Source organism: Myotis davidii, unplaced genomic scaffold, assembly GCF_000327345.1.
Source record: "Myotis davidii unplaced genomic scaffold, ASM32734v1 scaffold26, whole genome shotgun sequence".
NCBI lineage: Eukaryota > Metazoa > Chordata > Mammalia > Chiroptera > Vespertilionidae > Myotis > Myotis davidii.
Window position 1 is genome coordinate 2705742 of NW_006299245.1, and position 22103 is coordinate 2727844.

General features: G+C 36.7%; 1 protein-coding gene across 1 annotated transcript in view; it reads right to left on the reverse strand.

The window, feature by feature from the left end:
* PPFIA2 (protein tyrosine phosphatase, receptor type, f polypeptide (PTPRF), interacting protein (liprin), alpha 2) overlaps positions 1 to 22103 on the reverse strand; it is a 451032-nt gene that overhangs the window by 122432 nt on the left and 306497 nt on the right. Inside the window, exon 7 of the mRNA XM_015571108.1 lies at positions 9500 to 9616. Within this exon, the coding sequence (XP_015426594.1) occupies positions 9500 to 9616 (117 nt within the window). The remainder of the gene's footprint in view (positions 1 to 9499; positions 9617 to 22103) is intronic.

The window sequence follows — 22103 nt, forward strand, 5'->3', positions numbered from 1 at the left end:
ATGAAACGGACTGACCACTAGAGGGCAGATGCTCAATGCAGGAGCTTCCCTCTGGTGGTCAGTGCACTTCCACAGGAGGAGTGCTGCTCAGCCAGAATCTGGACTCATGGCTGACGAGCACAGCGGTGGTGGTGGGAGCCTCTCTTTCTCTGCAGCAGTGCTAAGGATGTCCAACTGCTGGCTTAGGCCCACTCCCTGTGGACTGTGGGAGGGTGCAGGCCAGGCTGAGGGAACCTCCTGAGTGCACAAATTTCATGCACTGGGCCTCTAGCATATATATATTCACATATATTCAGATATATTCATATTCAACAAATATTTGTTCAGTGCACATATATATATTCACATATATTCATATTCAACAAATATTTGTTCAGTGCAACTGAATGATGTTCATTTTCTAATTAGGAAAATGGTTATTCCAATTCTGTGCACCTGAGATCCATTAAAATCTTCTTTAAAAACTGCATATTTTTTGATGGGCTCAAGGTAAGAACAATTTTAACCAAATATAAACAGCAATCAGGCAACTAAAATAAAACACTTTTAAAATGCTAACCTCCTTAATTGCTTTAAAGAACAGTTGTGTACTGCATATTTTTTACACCATTTTGAAATTTGGTACTTCTCCATGGGAAAATTTTCAAATTCAAATTTTTTTCTGAAATGTTTATGAATCTTTTGTTTAAAAATGTGTAATATTTCATCTGTTCAAATCACCTTAACTATATTTTATAGTAAGCTGAGTATGTTTTCATAATCTCAAAGTAAGAAGTCCATATAAAAACTGATTTTTATCTTAGAGAAAGAATATATAACTTTACTATTATTACTATTATTATTATCACTATTACTATTCCTCATCCAAGGGTATGTTGTTACTGATTTTAGAGAGAGCTAAAAGAAGGGGGGGAGGGGTGGAGAGAGAGAGAGAAGCATCAATGTATCAGAGAAACATCAGAAAAAGGTGGGGCCAAAGAGTAGAACTTAGTAATTAATCTTATTTGATGCCAACATTTCTGTTGAAGTTTGTTGTCTCACAAAATTGAAGAGTTCACAGGCATAGATGGTAAGTGGAAGCAAAGTTTATTGAGAGATAGAATGACTCTCTCTAGCAGGCAGGGAGCAGGCCCAAAGTGGGTTGCCTATTAAGCTTCTTTGTCTAGGTATAAATAAATACTTTGCTAGCTTCTGATTGGTTATTTCAAATAATTCTGCCTTAGCAATTTCCTTAGGATTGGTTATATGCCTCACTGCCTTGTGACTGGTTATGTGCAAGCTGCATGCCTTAATAACATCCATACATTTAAAAAAATATATTTTATTGATTTTTTACAGAGAAGAAGGGAGAGGGATAGAGAGTTAGAAACATCAATGAGAGAGAAACACCGATCAGCTGCCTCCTGCACACTCCCTACTGGTATGTGCCCGCAACCAAGGTACATGCTCTGGACCAAAATCAAACATGGAACCCTTGAGTCTGCGGGCCGAAGCTCTATCCACTGAGCCAAACCGTAGGGCCATCATTTTAAAGCTCAAGGCTCCAGCCACCTTTCTTTCCCTGCCCAGCTGGGTTGCCTTAGTAACTCCCTCCTATCTGGCTCTAGTTCTCCCTGTCCATCGGTGTTCAGTTCTAGGTCATTTTGTCAGTGATTTTTCTCATCAAGCCACTTTCTGCCCATGTCTGCAGCACTCCACTTCCCCTTCCCCATCTCTAACTGCCCAGGCCTCTTCTATCTCCTCATTACTATTAATTAAATTCAGATATTAAAGGCACAGATATACTGAAAACTTACCAGCATTTAGGGACAAACACTGAGCAGTGCCATTCCATTTCCAAAAATAGTTTTATAAAATGTTATGGTTAGAGATGAATTATTGTTTGGTCAAAGAACTTACACTAAAATTTGCAATCATTAACATAAAGAATCTGGCACTAAAATTATTTGTAGGATTTGAATGAATCTATAAAATGGGAAAGTTTTGTAAAGTACATTTTATTCTGTGAGGAGAAGAGAAATGTAGTACTAAATAAATGTAGGACCAAAAAAAACCAAAACAAAACAAACCAACAAAAAACACCACAAATTGAAACAAAGGAAGTATTTATAGGCATAAAAATAAAAATGAAAAACTAGAGCTGATAGTTCATTATAAATTTTATGAGCATAAGCAATGTATCAGGATGAAAGAAATGTATATATAGAACTATGGGCCAAATCAAGTAGGGATCCTATAGGCCAATAATAAAGTCTAATTGTGAATATGTGAATAAGTCCTAGACTAGGCATTGACCTAGGGAAGGATATTGGAACACTCCTGCCAATATGATGCTCTAACAAGTACTTCCTTTCATTCTAAGAGATTGTTATGTCCCTTATTTTACTTCAAATCCTTAAGTGTAAATTTACCTCCAAATCCCTAAGTAAGACTATATCGTTCATTAGAATAATGACAAGTAACAATACTAGCTAACATTTATTGAGTACTTGCTTATCCAAGAATATATTGCTGGTAATTTTTGGCTATCAGTATGCATGGGTTTTCACATTACTCCATTTTGTTAACATTTATTAAGTTCTGACCTAAACCGGCAGTTGGACATCCCCAGAAGGGTCCCGAATTGGAGAGGGTACAGGCTGGGCTGAGGGGGACCCCTCCCCCGCCATGCATGAATTTTGTACAGTGGGCCTCTAGTCAATGTATAATTTCCTTTGTTCCCATGAACTTCTTATCTTGCAGAAAGGAGCACACAGGGCTAAAGCAAGGCTCCATAAGGTGTGGGCCTAGAGCAGTGATGGCGAACCTATGACACGCGTGTCAGAGGTGACACGCGAACTCAGTTTTTTGGTTGATTTTTCTTTGTTAAATGGCATCTAAATATATAAAATAAATATCAAAAATATAAGACTTTGTTTTACTATGGTTGCAAAGATCAAAAAATTTCTATATGTGACTCGGCACCAGAGTTAAGTTAGGGTTTTTCAAAATGCTGACACGCCGGGCTCAAAAGGTTCGCCATCACTGGCCTAGAGCATGGGCCTCTTGCCCAGGTGTAAGAGCTATATTCATAGTGGTCAAAAATCTTGAATGCCGCTGACTTGGAGAACTGGTTCAAAGTAAAATTAATGAGAGAAGTTGTGGGAAATATTAATGAATTTTCTTAAAAAGCATACTCTTGTATGTAATAAGATAATCAACTCTGAGAAACAAGTAAATATGTATAATTATGAAATAATAAATGACTGGAAACAGTCAGATTGGGTTAGAGAGACATTTTTTTAAATCATCAAACACCTAGAGAAATCAACCTGGCATGAGCACACTATTGTCTGGAAGTGAGCAGACAAGGGTCCTATAATATTAATATCTATAAAATTAATAAAAGAAAAATCTCTACCTACTTGGAAATCTGATATGTGAAAAAATGACAAATCTGCATAAAATTGTAATGCCAATGATGGTTCAAAAAGTATTTAATCAGGATGCGTCCATGTTTAAAATACCATGTGTTTCCATTGCTTTGAGAATAAAATCGGGCTCCTTGCTTGACCCATGTGGCTCAATGGTTGAGCATCAATCTATGAACCAGGAGGTCATGGTTTGATTTTTGGTCAGGGCACAAGCCCAGGTTGAGGCCCAATCCCCAATGTGGGGTGTGCAGGAGCCAGACAATGAATGATTCTCTCTCATCATTGTTGTTTCTCTCCCTCTCTCTCCCTCTCCCTTCTCTCTGAAATCAATAAAAATATATTTTTAAAAATTGGGATCCTTACCACAGCCCACAAGAAGTTAAAGGATCTGGCCCTTCTCACTGCTGTTCTGTCCCCTGCTGCTCTCTCCCCCGACCACTAGGCTTCAGTTACCCTGTCACCTTTCCTTCCAGAGAATGTGCCAAAGAAGCTCTTTCCTATCCTTGGTGTACTGTGTCCACTGTGCTTCTCTTGCCTCAGAAACCTAAGCTTAAAGTCCCAGGTGAAACCTCAACGTGGTTCTAAAGAAAGTTCTTCCTTGCCATGACTATTTAACATCCTCCCCCAGTCACCTTGGTTCACATTCACTGCTTTTTAAAAAAAACATTTTTTTTTTCTTTTTACCTTTTGACCCCCTTTAACCATTTATATGTATTTAATTGTTGCCAGTGTCCTCATCTGTCTTGTTCATTACTTTGGCCTACCTAGAACAGGACCTACTTCCTAGCACCTTTAATAAGATCGTCACAAAATAGTTATTAAAAAAATGAATGCACATGAAAGCCCATATTATGAAATACTAGAACTACACTACTTAATGCCTGTAATCAATGTGCCAGGATTTTTGTCATCCATTGTTAGTGTTTCTATTCCTTGCAGCAAAGCTGTAAGTTAGGCCTGTGTATTTCCCTGCAACTGTTGCTCAGGGAGGAAGCCTAGGTCACATGCACACTGCTAGTAATTGGCAGAAATGGAATTTGCATCCAGGTCCAAACAAATCAGTGTTCCACACTGTCTCTCCAATCAGAAATAATTGATCTCTTCTTTAAGTTGTAGTATCATTTTGACTCCACTTTACCATCTTCTGTAATAGTTTTTTTTTTGGGGGGGGGCATATTTATGTTTCATTCCAGTTTCCTAGTGAATTTATTACAAGGACTATGTCTCCTGAGTCGCCATCACTGTCTAACATTCTGCTTATCCACATCACTTAGTAAACATTTACAGCAGGAAAAAATAGTTGGAAGTGCAGACTATACGATAATGGAGTGTTATTATCTCTATGAGAGTAGCATGTTTCTTGAAAAACAAAAACCAAAACCAAAACCAAAAACTGACAAATTAACCGACCTCCAGAAAGCAACAGAAAGAAAGCTCTTGAGCTCAGTCTGAACTCCTAATGAGGTAAAATTTTGTGTTCTGAAAATTTTCATTACCCTAGGAATATTTATGCTCTTCTAGAACAACTGATTAAAAATATTTGCGCTTGTTTCAGTTCAGCTTATATTTTCTTTTCATTTTTTGTTTTGAAAATGTTAATGATTACACAACTTTTCTACGAGTAATAGGCCTGTTTCAGAGTGTGCTCTTAAAAGACTATTTTTATCAACTACTTTGTCAGCAGGGTTCTCAAGCCACACACATAAAATATCTCCTGTGGCTAATAACCCACACAGACTAGTAACTTAATTAAATTGTAATTTAGTTACAATTTAAGTAACTTTACTGCCCTAAACAAAGGGTAATCCATGTGACTAGGATTTACAAGTCACTTTCTGACTGTTCCATAGTACCTCACCATAGTTTGTCATTTTCACCTCAATAACCACTTTGTAATTTACACACTAATGCAACAATCATCCTACACTGATAAATTTCATTGCATAGACACTCCCCCAAAATAATATGATCTTTTTCTTTGTTTGAATATACCTCTAGAGCAGTTCTCAGTTAAAAACTAAGTGTTAGGATTTAAATGACAATGCTATGGTATTTGTTATTCAATGATATCGATATAGTTTAAATACTCATGTTATAGGGGATAATTTTGAAAAGAAAAGATGCTTTACAATGTGATATGTGTGCAATTGAGAAGTATTTACTTAAGGATGATAAAGTAATAATTAGGATATTATTTCATATTTTATTAAGAAATGTCAGCAGTTAGGAAATGAATAAGTTCTGAGGATCTAATATACAACATGGCTATTATAGTTAGCAATAATGTATTGTATGCTTGAAAATTGCTAAAAGAATAGATCTTAAATCTCCTCATCCCCCTCCCTACACAAAAGATAACTATGTGAGGTAGTGAATGTGTTAACTAACCTTATTGTGATCATTTTATAGTTTATCCATTTACCAAATCATTACATTGTACATCTTAAGTGTACACAATGTTATACATCAATTATATCACAATAAAGTTGAGAAAAGGTCAGGCAAGGAATTGTGATATAAATGAATCTTTTGGAGAGCTTTACAATGAATCATCTCTTGAATCATCTCAGGTGTCATATAAACTAAAACACAATTTACTTTTAAATTTAAAAAGTATGTACACATGACATATTTTAGCTTCACTTGGAGGATAGGGGTATAATATATTAAATAATATTAGTATACCATTATTCCAAAGCATTTAAAAATAATCCGTCTGCCCAGCCGGCATGGCTCAGTGGTTGAGCGTCAGCCTATGAACCAGGAAGTCATGATTTGATTCCCGGTCAGGGCACATGCCCGGGTTGTGGGCTTGTGCAGGAGATAGCCAGTCAATGATTCTCTCTCATCATTGAAGTTTTTATATCTTTCTCCCTCTCTTTTCCTCTCTGAAATCAACAAAAATATTAAAAAATAAAATAATTTTTAAAAAGATTGAGTGACTTTATTTCTGGGTTCTCTACAGCCCAAGTGTCCATCAGTAGGAGAATGGATAAAACAGCTATGTACACAATGGAATACGACTTGGCCATAAAAAGGAAGAAAATGTTACCCTTTGCAACAGCATGGATGGACTTGTAAAACATTCTACTAAGTGAAATAAGCCAGTCAGAGAAAGACAAGCACCATATGGTTTCACTCACATGTGGAATTTAATGAACAAACTGGTCTGCCTGGCAAAATTGAGACAAACTCACAGATAAAGAGCAGGCAGACAGTTCTGGTGGGGGGATTTTTGGGGAGGGTTGAGGAATAGAGCATTTAAAAAGATTTTAAAGTAAGATAGTTTGGCAAAAGAGAGAGGACTCATGGAAATAGGCAACACTATGGTGATTGTTGGGTGGGGGGAAGTGGAGGATATGAAAGAGGGCATAGAAGTGATAAATGGTATTGGGAAAAATGAAATAAGGACTAATGGACAGGGATAACTAATGGACAGGGACTATGGTATGGTGAGTGCAGGGGGCTTGGAGGTGGACGGGAGTATAGGCGGGATAAATAGTGATGGAAACAATAAATAAAGAGGGGGAAAAAGAGTGGGTGAGATAGCAATGTCACAGAATTTCTCTACACTGGTTGAAATGCCTTCACAAAAAACTGCAAGGCAAAAAAGTTAAAGAAAAGTATTCATAATCTTCTATACATACTCCTCTACCTATGGAGTCCACAAGACAGAACATCAGTTACACATAGGTCCTCGTCCTATTTCTGTAATGAATTTCTAAAACTTAATCTGACATGAATTCTTACATTCCATAACACTTGGATATTTAGGATTAATATCTTAAACAATCTTTGAAAAAACAATACTTGTATGAGTAACCCTCCTCTCCAAAAGTACTAGAAGAATTCTTCAGCATCAAATAGTTTTATTTTAGTAGACAAGATGTCAAGGTTTTATGCCTTTGAAATGCATCTTTCTTTAATTCTAATCTGGGTGATTATAAATATAGCATGTTACAGAAGACAATATTTTATAGGCTTCAAAAAAAAGACTAGATGACTATAAAGTCCATTTTCATATCCAAATGAGTGGGATTCTATTATTCTCTGAGGAAAGGGATAGCACTGTATTACTGATGACATGATTCAAATAAAACAGCAATAAAATAAAATTAAATAAATAAGATGCATACAAAATAAATATAGTATTCATAAAATAAAATTAAACAGTAATAGAAAATTATAATGTTAGTTCCCTAAATTTAGTTTCATGTGCAAATGCCTTATTCTAAAGATCTTGGTGGTTTATTTGCTGAATGAGTGTCAATTCATTTATCTGATGGAAAGAGAGGTAATAGGTACTCAGATTTGAGATACAGCTTATAAAATCTAGCTGACAGATTATAGTTTATTTTATTTTTTATTTTTATTTTTATTTTTTTAAATATATTTTATTGATTTTTTACAGAGAGGAAAGGAGAGAGAGAGAGAGAGTTAGAAACATCGATCAGCCACCTCCTGCACATCTCCTACTGGGGATGTGCCCGCAACCCAGGTACATGCCCTTGACCGGAATCGAACGTGGGACCTTTCAGTCCGCAAGCCAACGCTCTATCCACTGAGCCAAACCGGTTTTGGCAGTTTATTTTAATATTTATTTTAAGATCTATAAAATACATGGATAAAGCTTAAAATCATGAAACCTTAAATAAAGGGCTATTTGCTTTATAACCACAAGACTTGATGGTGTTCTCAGAAACCAGTCTGGTTTACTGGGCTTCCTTTGCTTTTTTCCCTGAATTTGGAAACATAAGAAGTCCTTCCATTTATTTCAACTGGGTGAGTGGGGAAGTGCTCAATTTATCTTCTAGTAAACAGTCTAGTGCTATTTGTTTTGTGGCTTTGTAATCTCTATGTTTTAAAACCTCTTGACATTTGCAATGGCACCAATTTATCTACCTGATTCATGTGATCGTGATGATTAAAGAATTCCACCCAAAGACAAAAACTTATTGAAGACAAATATCAGGAGACTGCCTGCGCCTCATGCACAGGATGTGCACATTCACCTGTTTCCAGACCTGCCAGCAACGAACCTTCTTCCTCCTGCGCTGGATACAAGCGGTTGAGCACAGAAAAGGGCCAAACAGACTGCTGGGTTCCGTGGCCTGCGCTTAAGCCCCACCCAAATGGAGAGTCACTCCCTTCCAAAAAAGCAGCAAAAATCTTACAACTTTAGATATTCTTTTATGCAATTTATCATTAATAGGAGTACTGCCAAGGTCTTCCCAAACAGAAAATACTAAGTAAAATAAGAAATTGCCAAAAAGTTTTTGCAGTGATAAATTATGGATTTTTGACAACTGTACAAATATCAGTTATAAATCAAAATTATTGTTCTTGTATTTTAAAAAGTCCTGGGTATATAATTATAGATGATTGAATTATTTTTAAGAGAATCAAGTTAATGAGACATTCATATATGTATAAGCATAAACACACATATTTTTTAAAAATTCTCATTCAAGGATATGTTTATTGACTCTTAGAGAGAGGAAGGAGAGAGAAGGAGAACCATTGATGTGAGAGAGAAACACCAATCCATAGATCAGTTGCCTCCTGTACACACCCTGATAAGGGACTGAAGCCAAAACCTGGGTATGTGCCTTGACCAGGAATTGAACCAACCACCTTTTGGTATCCCGGACAATGCTGCAACCAAGTGAGCTACACTGGCCAGGGCATAAACACACACACATATTTTTAAAAATATATATTTTATTGATTTTTTTACAGAGAGGAAGGGAGAGGGATAGTTAGAAACATCGACCAGCTGCCTCCTGCACACTCCCCACTGGGGATGTACCCGCAACCAAGGTACATGCCCTTGAATGGAATCGAACCTGGGACCCTTGAGTCCGCAAGCCGATGCTCTATCCACTGAGCCAAACCAGTTAGGGCAACACACACATATTTTTAAGAGAATCAAATTGAGAACAATAAATGAAAAGGAATCATCATGAACTTTTGACAAACAAATAGAAATATAATAATTATTACATGATTTTTACATTTTATATTCCTGACAAGTGATGTATAGCAAGTAAGCATTTCCTTGTGAGAGCCTGTTATGTGGGTCATACCTTTTCATGAACTTTCTGGCCAGGTTCCATCCCTTCAAGATGTTCTGACTCCGTGGAACCCTCACTTGATGCCATTTTCCTTTGTATATGAACATTTTGTTCACGCAAGGCAACGATCTGTAAAATAAAAAGACAGGCTTTTAAAATCTAAAGTAGAACATAAAGTATAAAAAATTTGAGTTTACTTGAATGTGGTTAAGAACTAATGAGCACAATCAGAAAATAAACATTGTTTTACTCATTATTATTTCAAACATATTTTCAAAAATTGACTAGCATTTTGAATAACATTTATAATATTTATAGGAATGTGAAAATTTTCTTTAAAATTTTTCTACTTGGAAAAGGTATCTATCAGGTTGGAAATGTACCTAAATAAAAAGTATGATCCATGTATTGTTCAATCAGAAATTACCTTCAAAATTAATTTATGAAATGTGATACAATTTGCATTGGTCTGTATTTTTAAGACATAAAAGAAACATAAATGAAAAGATTGAAAGCTGAAGACTAATTATTAGCACAATCATTTACCCTAAGAAATAATGTATCTGCAATTTAAAAACTAACAAACACATAAGCTGGACTTAAATAGTTGTAGCACTATCATAAGTACTTAGAATTAAATTGGTCTCACTGTCTTATTTTAATGACCATTGTCTTAGCTCAGCTAGTCCAAATATAGTAGTTAATTAAAGAAAATCACCAAGCAATAATCATCAAATAAACAAAATATATAAATTAGTTGGGTGTTTGCACTGCTACCTGCCACTGCTTCAGTGCCCAGGGGGACCGTGATGTGTTCACAAGATCACGTGAACTTGCACATGTGCTCCAGCACTTGAACATATCGCATTTCATTTCCTAGGGGCATATCACCACACCACGAAGAACAACGATGTAAACGCCACTTCCTGAAGTACTGCAATCACTAAATGATTAGCCCCCTTGCTCCCTTTCCTGCTCATCTACAATCTTTCCCAAAGCAGCCAGTTTCTTCTTTTAACTGTACATTAACACCGTGTCATTTCTCAGCTTTCTACAGAACCTCAATGTCCTCCCAACTTATTGAGTCTGCATTGAAATTTCTTAGCAAGGTCTCTAACTTCCTACATGATCCCTTTGGCCACAATTACCTCCTTTCTGTTGCCTAGATGTACCAGACTCTTCCTTACCCAGAACTGAGAAACATTATCTTCCTGCCTGAACATCCTTTCCCAGCTCAGAGCAGGCCGCACAATCCCAGCCTTCACAGCTCAGCTGACACACCGCCCGTCAGAGAAAACATGCCTTGCTGTCAAACACTTATTACAATTTCCCTGTTTATTTTTTTGGGTGTTTCACTCATTAAAATATAATATTTTATTCCCTCTTTACTCACTTGGATTGTTTATTTAGCTAGCAGAAGAACTAATAATATCTCATGGGAAAATAATTTTCAAAAGAATGTCTTATTGGTAACATTTTCATATGCAGCAGCATCATATTAATATGTGCATAGTATTCATTAAAAAATGTGTTCAGTTACATAATGAATGAATATGGAAAAACAATGAGTGTATAAAACTAACTCATCTGGAAATAACAAAAGATAAAGATTTAAAGTGTTTGAGACATCCTTTCATGTTAGTGTAAATGGAGTAAATCAAAGGAAAACCAAAATGAAATAGCCCTGCCTGTATCATTCTTATATAGGCAAGTTGTGCATACATTTTCAATCCACTGAAGGCCCATGGGAATGTAGTCAGGAGACATTTCCACAATCAATTTAGCGGATCAACCATGACGTGTCAAGTGTTTGTTTCTAAATGCCCACCATCCCTACATATTCCTTTTGGTAACAACATCTCACATTTTCATTGGAGAGTTTCTGAATTTCCCTTTCAACTCTAATCCTAGAGGGACTGTCAATCAAGGGGTCAGAGCTGATGGCAAATAGCTGGGCACATGGTCCAAGTCAGGGCAATTAGCATGTTCTTTGAGATGCTTCTGTCAGAGCTATGTGGGGAGATTCTCTCTGCCATGGAAAATAAGCTGGTAGGAGATGATCAGGGTGCTGTTTGCTATTATTGTAGTTCTGCCTGTGGAGAAAGCCAGGGGCTGAGATGGAGTCCTGATGAATGTTGCTGTTCCTGATTCTAGCTTTTTTTTTTTTTAAACTTCTTTTGCCATTTTTTTAAAAATCATTCGTGGTTTCTCCTGATTTCTTTTTAAATTTTATTTTTCAATTACAGTTTACATTAAATATTATTTTGTATTAGTTTCAGGCATATGTACAGTATAGTGGTTAGGTGATCATATACTTTATAAAGTATTCCCCCTGATATTTCCAGTACCCACCTGGCACCATACATTGTTATCACAATAGTATTGACTATATCTATCTCTACCTCTGGCATTTCAGCAATAAAAGCCAAAAATTTCCCCTTTGTGTTCAAACTAGTTTGGATAGTTTTCTGTCACCTGCAACTAAAAGTGTCCTTGTCATGTACCTTGGTTGCAGGCTCGGTCCCCTACCCCAGACCAGGTGAGTTCTGGAGGCAACCAATTGATGTGTCTCTCTCACATCCATGTTTCTCTCTCTCTCTCTCTCTCTCTCTCTTTCTCTCTCTCTCTCTCTCCACTCCACATCCACCTCCCTCCCCTCCACTCTCTCTAAAAATATCAATGGAAAAATTATCCTTGGATGAGGACTAAAATAATAATAACAATAACAATAATAATAAAAAAAGTATCGTTGCAAATATAGCAGGGAACATGGAAGGCAACACAGCATATGGAATTGCTAAGAGGAGGTTTTGTAAAATTACTAACAATTTACCAGGCACAATGGGAGAAATTTTTTCTTATATAAGAGCTCTGTGTGTTCCTAGTACCACGGCTTCACTATTTCTGTGCAAAAAGTATCTGGAGGAAGATGGAATTAGGACAGGAGACTGAAAAAACTAAAGCGGTTCAACTAAAGCTCTGGCCTCTGAGTGCTTCTATCTTTCTGGCCTGCTTGAGCAGCTCTGCTCCCATACAATGGACTTCTGCTGGTCGTTCAAGTCTGGAAAATTCCCCAGCTCTCATTCCTTGTTTCTACCAAACTCTCTCTGGAATTCTACCGTGTCTTCCAACAGATGCTCTCCTACCCCTGGTCTTTGAACAACTGTTTTCCCTGCCAACCTGGAGAGATTCATTCACTTCACAAATTTTCATTGAGCACAGGCATTGGGGAAAAACAAATCAAGGGGAAAGAAGAAATTCTTGCCTTAACAAAACTTTAATTCTTGTTGGAGGAGAGAAACTATTAACAAAAATAAGTAGCATACATTTTTTAAAATATATTTTATTGATTTTAGTAGCATACATTTTTAAATGGTGATAATTGCAAACTGTAAATGAAAGCAGGGGAGAGGTGCTGTGAGGTGTAGTTTCATTAGGAACTAGGTGCTTTCTGAGTGTAGACCTGAAGACACGGGACAAAGACAGCAATGTGGATATTGGAGAGAAGAGCTCTCCAGGCAGAGGGTGGGGAAGATGTAAATTCGTATTGAAAAAAGAGTTGAGATTCATGCAAATGTTTCAGTGAGTTCTTCAAATGATGTAAAATGTCTTTTCAAAAGGAAACTAAACACCAGTGAAAATCGATGCCTTAGATTACAGTGGTTCTCAACCTTCCTAATGCGGCGACCCTTTAATACAGTTCCTCATGTTGTGGTGACCCCCAACCATAAAATTATTTTCGTTGCTACTTTCAAACTGTAATTTTGCTACTGTTATGAATCGTACTGTAAATATCTGATATGCAGGATGTATTTAGGCGACCCCTGTGAAAGAGTCGTTCGACCCCAAGAGAGGTCGCGACCCACAGGTTGAGAACCGCTGCCTTAGAACTTGAGGTGTGAGGAAATATACAGAAACATGTGATTCTTTAGGAAAAAATAGTGATTTTGGAGAAAATATAATTTATATTCCTGAATTTTGAAATTTCTCAAGAGTTTAAGATGTATTAATCCATTTATTCAACAAATACTCATTAATCACTGTTCTAAGTATCAGACACCACCAGGAAAAAGGCAGATCAAGCAATGAAATTGCATTCTAGCAAAAAATAAAAAAAGAAAGAAAAAGAAGAAAATTCAGTAAGATAACAAAATAGCAACGAATTGTTAAATTCTTAAAATGTGCTTAAGATTGTGCTAAACACATTATAGAAATTTGCATCTTTAAAACAACTGTTTACCTGTACTATGCTTTCTAACCAAGTTTGAGAATTCTTCAAAGCAGACTTTGAGACATGTAATAATGTGCATGTAGTTTATTCATCCTTAAATAATCTTGAAAGGCCTTGATTGAATCCTGGCCTCTTTAGGTGTAACTGACGATATGACCTTGTACAAATTACTTAAACTGAAGTTCATGCTCCTCTGTTATAAAATAAGGGATAATAATACCTTTTAGTGTTTGTACTATAAAGTACTTAGTCAACTTTGGTGTACAGTAAAACTTTGTTACATAATAACAAAGACCTCCGTTCACCTCTTCAACTTTATCTTCCTATCCACACTTTGTATTCTGGCTTATTGAAGGTATTGCATTCACACACATAGGAAATGCCATCTTCACTGAGTTTTTATTCACTTGGATTATCCTTTGTGAGGTGATAGGAAAATATATATATATATGTATGTATATGTATATACATACATACATACATACACATACACATACATATATATATATGTTGGTCTCTGCCTTCAATATCTGGCATAACGTTCCTAAAACCCTTATAAATTCCTATGTGATAAGAGCAGTGGGAGCATCTTTTGTTCCATTGAGGTGACTCTGGGTGTGTTCCTGGATGGAGGTGGTCACCAGAAGACCTGAGCTATGATTGGAAGCTTGGCATTGTCAGCCCCATCTCCCATTCTCTGAGAGGGGAGAGGGAGTGGAAACGGAGCTGTTTGATCATGCCTATGTAATGCCGCCTCCATAAAAATCCCCAGAGTACAGGTGTCAGGGAACTAACTTTCCGGTTGGTGATTAATCCATGTACTGGGAAGGTGATGCACCCCAATTTCACAGGGACAGAAGCTCTTGCACTCTGGATGCTTCCAGATATTGCCATATGTATCTCTTCATCTGGTTGTTCGCCTGCATCCTTTAACATATCCTTTAATAACATGTAAACATAAGTTGAATCAGTTTTCCTGAGTCCTGTGAGCTGCTCTAACTATTCATCAAAACTAAGGAGGTTGAAAGAACCTCTGATTTAAAGCCAATTAGTCAGAGGCACGGGTGATAATTTGCACTTGCCATTGGCATTTAAAATGTGATGGGAGTAATCTTATGGGACTGAGCCCTGTGAGATCTGACACTGACTCCAAGTGGATAGTGTGAGAATTGAGTTCAATTGTAGGGCACCCAGTGAATTGCTTGGTGGAGGACAAACGCCCACGTACCTGGTATCAGAAGTGTTGTGGATGTGGGAGTAGTGCGAGATAAAGGAGAAACATAGGAGGTAGACTGGGGGTTTTCTCTACATACCCTTCCTCCTTTTAACTGCCTTTCAGTCATCTTTTTACTCTTAGCTTCTATGTCACTCACTTTGGGATGGGTTCTGAGACCATCTTAACTTCCAGGAATTTAAGTTATGTAATCCCTTAGTATTCTCCAATGACTCATGTCATCCAAACATCACTCTTTATCACAATGGGCTGTTAGTTTTCTGACTGCCCATTTTGGCATTGAGTGCTTTGAGATCAGAAGCTTTATCTGATTATTCATTCCCAGTTCTTAGGATAATAATGGCTGACAAATGGGAGGCACTCTAGAAATGTTATGAAGTGGTGGATGACAGCAAACCGTGCGAATAAAAAAGAGCTGTAGGGAGTTGGATAAATTGGATGGAAAAGTAATCAAGTGTTTATGCATGGAGAAGAAATTAGTCATCGCATAGAAGACTATATAAACTTAAAGTATTTCCCGAAGTTTATATTACACGATCCAAGGTTAAAAGGGAGTCCTCAACATAGAAGACTTGATTAGGGAAATTAAGAAAGAAAAGAACATAGCCTTGTAGGATCATGGCAAAGCAGCTTAATGAAAGTCAGAAAGAGATAGAATGTAAATATAAAGCAGTAGGCAATTTCATCATGTCTTAAAATCCTTACAAGTATATTGTAGTCTGGTTAATGTGTTTCAGGTGCATTGAACTGCATGCTGTGTTTATACACATTAGATTTAGATTCGATTGACAACTGATAGAAAAATGGAATTCCAAGGGTGTCTAGGCATTTATGTCTGTTACCATAATTCTTAAAGTAGGAAAAGAAAAGAAATGTAAGTTAATTTAGTTTTTACTTCCCTCCTCTTCATTTTTGAAAATATTAATGTTCAGGACATTTTATGAAGTAAAGGAAAAAAGAAAAATAAGAGAGAGGAGTTTTGAAAATAAATTTGTAATTACGAACTACTAGCAATAATAATAGCTGCTATTTCTTGAAAATCTATGATATGCCACATACACGTAAAGCAGTTTGCATGTAATAATATCTCATGTAATCCTCCCAATAACCTTATCAATTGGATATTGTTGTTTTTAATTTTACAAAGGAAAAAACTAGCATAGAGGAAATAAGTAATATACTTGAGGTCATAAGAAAAAGAAACTATGTAGGCAGATCTCCAAAACAGGTCTGATACCTTCAAAATTTATGTTTATAAGCATTACTCTATAATGCTATTTAAAAAAATAATAAAACAATTCACAGGATACAAAATCCAAATATTTATCTAGTCCTGCTACTGTTCTGTGGGCTGATAGCAGGGGAATTTATTTGCCCTGATTTGGCAAAATAATTTGGATACAGTTGGAAGATGTCTCCCACGATACCTAGGAATTAAAATCATGTTGTTTACATTACTTGTCATTTTAAATTATAAATCTATGTGTCACAGGAATTTCAATTTACCTTGAAAATTTCCCAACTACTTTTAAAAATAAATCATATCTAGGCCTCACATTAATTCTCCAGGGACCTGCATTCTGAAATCTTCAGGTTCATATTTGCCTTTTCCTACTTAACAACGACTTTCAGACAGTGCCCGCATTTAATTAACAAAGATTATTTTCATCTATTTTCACCCCAAGCTCAATTAACAATTCTAAGAGTGAGACTCACAGAAGTCTCACCACACCAACACATAATTTGCTTCTGCACACATACTCATTTTAATTAAGCTGAATTCATGCTTAGATTACACTGAGGTTGCAATATAAAAACAAAAACAAAAAAAGCAACTAGAAGAACAGAAGGGATTTACAATTTCCACTTAAGTAACTCTCCAGCCACAATAGTTTGGATTTGTATACTTATCCATTAATTGGGAAACTATAAAAATTGAGAAATAAGGTGCACTTTGGAAAGCAGGGAATACTCTTTGCTTTATGCCATCAAGGCTTAGGAAAGCTTCCCTAGGAATGCTCTACTTTGGGATGGTGGGGAAACCTCTAAAAGTCTTTTCCGGCTCCGATCATGGAGTGGTGGTGAGGACCACTTCCGGTTTGACTCCGCTGGCTATGAATCCATTTTTGTTCAAATAAACTCTTAAATTTTTTAGTATGCTTCTGTTTATCTGGTAACATGTCTCACAGTGGAAAAAGTGGGACTTATTAAAGGTATGGGTTATTATAAATGGCATCTTGGCATAGAATAGAGGCTTCCTTCATGATGTTCCCACTATCAGTCCCCCAGGCCCCTAACCCTCTGATTTGACTTGGCCTGCACCTAAGGGCAGAACAACTGACTGTAGTATTTATCTCGCCCCCTCAAAAAAAAAAAAAGAAGCAAGAATAAGGAGTCCAAGTTATTCTAAGAGTCACAGCAAACTTAATAGTCCAATGGGTCCAGAAATAATCAGTTCAGAGTAGCTCTATGAATGAGTCCCTTTCTTCAAAGTTTCAATAAATGTTTATTTTTTATGAAATATCTTAAGACAGGAATATGTTTCTGCTTTCATTGCTTTATATATAGGAAGTATTAAAATGCTTTGAGAAAATGCTGAGTATGAAATTAATAAAGGTAAACCTTTGTAATACTAATCATGTCTCTGTCATCTGCTTATTCAAGTGAGATGTATCCACTGTCAGGAATTTTTGGATGTTTTAGAATGAAAGTTCTGCTCTCAAAATTTAAACATGCTACATTTCTATCAATAAATATCATACTTTTTAAAAAGTCACATTTGATTTAATCTCTCTTATCTGTGTATTAACCATACTCTACCCTGCTTAGCCTCTAAGATCAGACAAGAGATTTGGTGCATTCGGGGGTGGGGGAGGTGATGGGGAAATCAAGAGTTGTTGCTCAAATTATATAAAGTTTCAGTTATGTGAGATGAATGAGTTCGAGGGATCTATTATACAACATACTGGTAGTGCCTAAGGTTAACAAAAATTAATAAGAACAAATCAACAAAAGAACACAACATTTTTGGAGGTGAAGGATAAGTTTAGTACTTTGATTGTGGTGATGTTATAGTGTATGCACATGTCCAAACTGAAAAAAAAAGTGCATATTACATATGTGCAAAGTTGTATATCAATTATATCTCAATATCACTTATAAAAAGAGAAGGCCAAGCATATATTATAATAAATAAAATTAATCTCTTTGAAAATGGACTATATTCCCCTGTTAGTACCATGAGATTTAACCTCCTCAGCCAGGCATGGCTAACACTATAAGTACACACTTTAGTTTTTTTGTGTTTTTTTTTTCCCCAGTCACAGCTGAAGTGACAAAATTATAGGCTGTGTCTTAGAACAATTCTCTTTAGCTCTGCATGCTAAAGGAAAGAGTCTTAAGAGGGGGGAAAGGATTTCAAAGTGCTTGAATTGTACTTTAGAAAATACAGGAGGTGGAAACAATATCCATTAGTCATTCTTGCATATAAAACAGCAAGCCAAGGAAATAAAAAGAATTTACCCATTTAGTGCATTCCTTAGAAATAACAAAAGAAGCACAGTAAACCCATTATTCTGAACAATTCCTTTAAAAGTAATCCATTTGCTTGGGCTTTCATGGAATTAATCATATGTTGTATTCTTTTGGGTGCATTTCAATTTTATTTTTATGTGATTTTTAAATGTGAACATATGAAAAAAAATGTCAGCTTGTAAAGGGAACAGAACTTATGTGGTCTTTATACTTTATTTTTATGGGTAAAGAAAATGAAACTTATAGAAAATGAATGAATGATAAAACGAATTTCCACGTCATCAGTCCCAATATAGGACACACGTTTTACCTTTCACAGGCCAGTTCAATCATCTTTAAAGTGAGTTGGACAGTAACATGGCTAAAAAGATCAGCTTCAACTTCAATAGCAGTAACATTTACTCTCTGCTAAGCGCAGTTTTAAATATTTGGCATGTAAAAACTCATTTAAATCTCACAACAACCTCACAAGATAAGTTCTATTATTAGAATGGAGCTAATTCAGGCAGAGAGGGTGTCAGGAAATTGCCTATAGTCACAGAGCTAGCAAATGGCAGAACCACTTGAGAGAAATAAAATCCCCCGGCTGGAGATCACAGCTCTGGTCCGCTGTGTGATAGCTCCTTTCCCTTCTTGCCCTCAGTCTTCTTTTCTCAGCCAGGGCAGAATATATTCACAGCACCCAATAAGTATTCTATATAGAATGAAGGTTTTATACTTGGAACTTTCACCCACTTGTCCACACCAACTCCTAACTACTCCTTACTGTTCATAGAAAATGATGTATTCTTTTGCTCCTTCTTATTTCTGTCATGATCCTTATCTCACTGCTCTGTAATCTCCTGTTTACGGGTTATATGCTCTCTGTTTATGTCTTATTTAGATCAAGGTTCTTATTAGCAGTTCAAAGTCGCTTTCATCAAAATCACCTATGGTACTTGTTAAAAGTACAGAATCCATTTAATGAATCTAAATTTTAATATGCTTCTAGGGGACCCTTATACACTGTTTAATCTGAGGACTAACACATGAATTCTTCAAGCGCAGTTTTTCTCAGGTCCCTTTACTGGAGGCAGAGGCAGCAGCCCCGTGAAAGGGTGCTAACGGCCTGTGACAGATTTGGCCTCTAGGACATGACCTGTGTGATCAATGAGTGCAGGGGTGATCTGCTTCAGGCTCCTATTTTTGTCAGGCCTGCAAGCTAAAAATGATTGTGCATTTTTGAACGGTTAAAAATAATCCAAAGAAGGAGAATACTCTGTGACACATAAAAATCATAAGAAGTTTCATTTCCAGTGTCCACAAATTCATTTTTATTGGAACATGGCCAGGCTCACTTTTTACATAATTGTCTATGATTGCTTTCACTCTACCATGGCAGAGTAGTCTTGATAGAGACCATATGGCCACTGAGCCTGAAATACTTATTAGCCCTTCAGAGAAAAGTTTTCAGATCCCTCGTGTAGTAGGTCATGCGCATCCTTGAAAAAAAAAAAAAAAACCTGTTCAAATGAACCCAGTGAAAGTCAGAACTATAACTCTTACTCCTGATTTTCAGATTTATGCTCTCTATTCACTTGAACACATTATTTCTAATTTCATTTAAATCAGTAAAAACATTGGATAACTTATCTATGGAACTGTAATACTTAACTGAGTGAATGTGTTTTTCATATATGATTTGGTATACTTGTGTCTAAAAAAGGAATATTTTGGATGACATGATGAAATTAATCATATTATAAAAATAAGAACTAAGAGAACACAAAAATATCTATATCTATATATCTATATCTAAATCTATCTATATCTATATCTATATCTATATCTAATCTATATCTATATCTATCTATCTATAATTATATCTAATCTATATCATCTATATCTAGTTATACCATCTATCTATATTTAATCTATATCTATATCATCTATCTATATCTAATCTATATCTATATCTATATACATATATAAAAGCTTAAGCGACCATTATGACTGAACAACTGGAACAACTGGAACAATTGGTCAGCCAGTCTCTATGATGTGCACTGACCACCAGGGGGCAGATGCTCAATGCAGGAGCTGCCCTCTGATAGTCAGTGCGCTCCCACAGCCAACCTCCCATGGCCCCTTCCTGCCCTGGCTGGCCAACCTTCTGTGGCCCCTCACCCCTGGCCAGCCAGCTCCCTCCCATGCCCCTCCCACTGGCCAGCCAACCTCCCGTGGGAGGGGCCAGCCCGACCCCGGTGGGCCCCGATCAGGGGCAGGGCTGGCTGGCCAACCTCCCATGGGCCCTCCCCCTGGTGGGGCTGGCCCCGATCAGCCCTGATCGCTGGCCAGGCTGAGGGACCCTGCCCATGCACGAATTCATGCACCGGGCCTCTAGTTTTAAAAATAAGTGTGGGTAACATTTTCAATACTCTACCCATAATTTTGTAAATTTTTTCACAGGCTATCACTATTTAAAATTATTTTTAAATTTATGTTTCTAATATAAGCTCTTTGAGAGCTGGGTTTCTTTCTTTTTCTTTTTCAACCTTTACTATTGAAAGTATTACATATGTCCCCCATTTTCCCATTGACCTTTTCTAGCCTGCTCTGGTTCCCTGACCCAGGTCCTCACCCATCCTATTGTCTGTGTCCATGGATTATACATATATGCATACAAGGTCTTTGGTTGTTTCTGACTTGGTTACTTATATGTACTTAAGGCTCCAAACAGTGCTTAGTACTTCCCAGTAGATAATATAGAGCACTGATTAACAGCATGAACTATGAAGTAGAATTCTGGTTCCACTACTTTTTGACAGTGTGGACTTAAGTTATTTTTCCTCTATATGCCTCAGGTTCCTTCCCCACCCCCTCTCTCTCCCTCTATCAATGCTGACATTTGTAACACCAACCTCAAAGGTTACTAATGTGAAGATAAAAATTAAATAAAAAGTATAAAACACTTAACAGAGAGGCTCTTATGCTTTCAGTAACTTATACGTGCTAGTGATTAATGTTGTTTTACTAAATGTTTACTGAATGATTGTTTCTACTAAATATAAATATGATATTGAAATATTACCTTTATATACATTTTTATAATTTTTTTCATTGTCTTCAGTTTTTTGTTTTTACTTTTTTTAAAATAAAATCTTTATTGTGAAGATTATTACAGATGTTCCTCCCCCCCCCCATAGCTCCCCTCCACCCAGTTCCCACCCCACTCCATGCCCTTACCCCCCACCACTGTCCTCATCCATAGATGTAAGATTTTTGTCCAATCTCTTCCCACACCCCTCACACCTCCTTCCCCGGCAAGAATTGTAAGTCCACTCCTTTTCTATGCCCCTGCTTCTATTATATTCACCAGGTTATAATGTTCACCAGATTTTTTTATTAACTTAATTTTTAGATTCACTTGTTGATAGATATGTATTTGTTGTCACTTTGTTGTTCATAATTTTTATCTTTACCATTTTCTTCTTTTTCCTCTTCTTAAAGAATACCGTTGCCGAAACCGGTTTGGCTCAGTGGATAGAGCGTCGGCCTGCGGACTGAAAGGTCCCAGGTTCGATTCCGGTCAAGGGCATGTACCTGGGTTGCGGGCACATCCCCAGTGGGAGATGTGC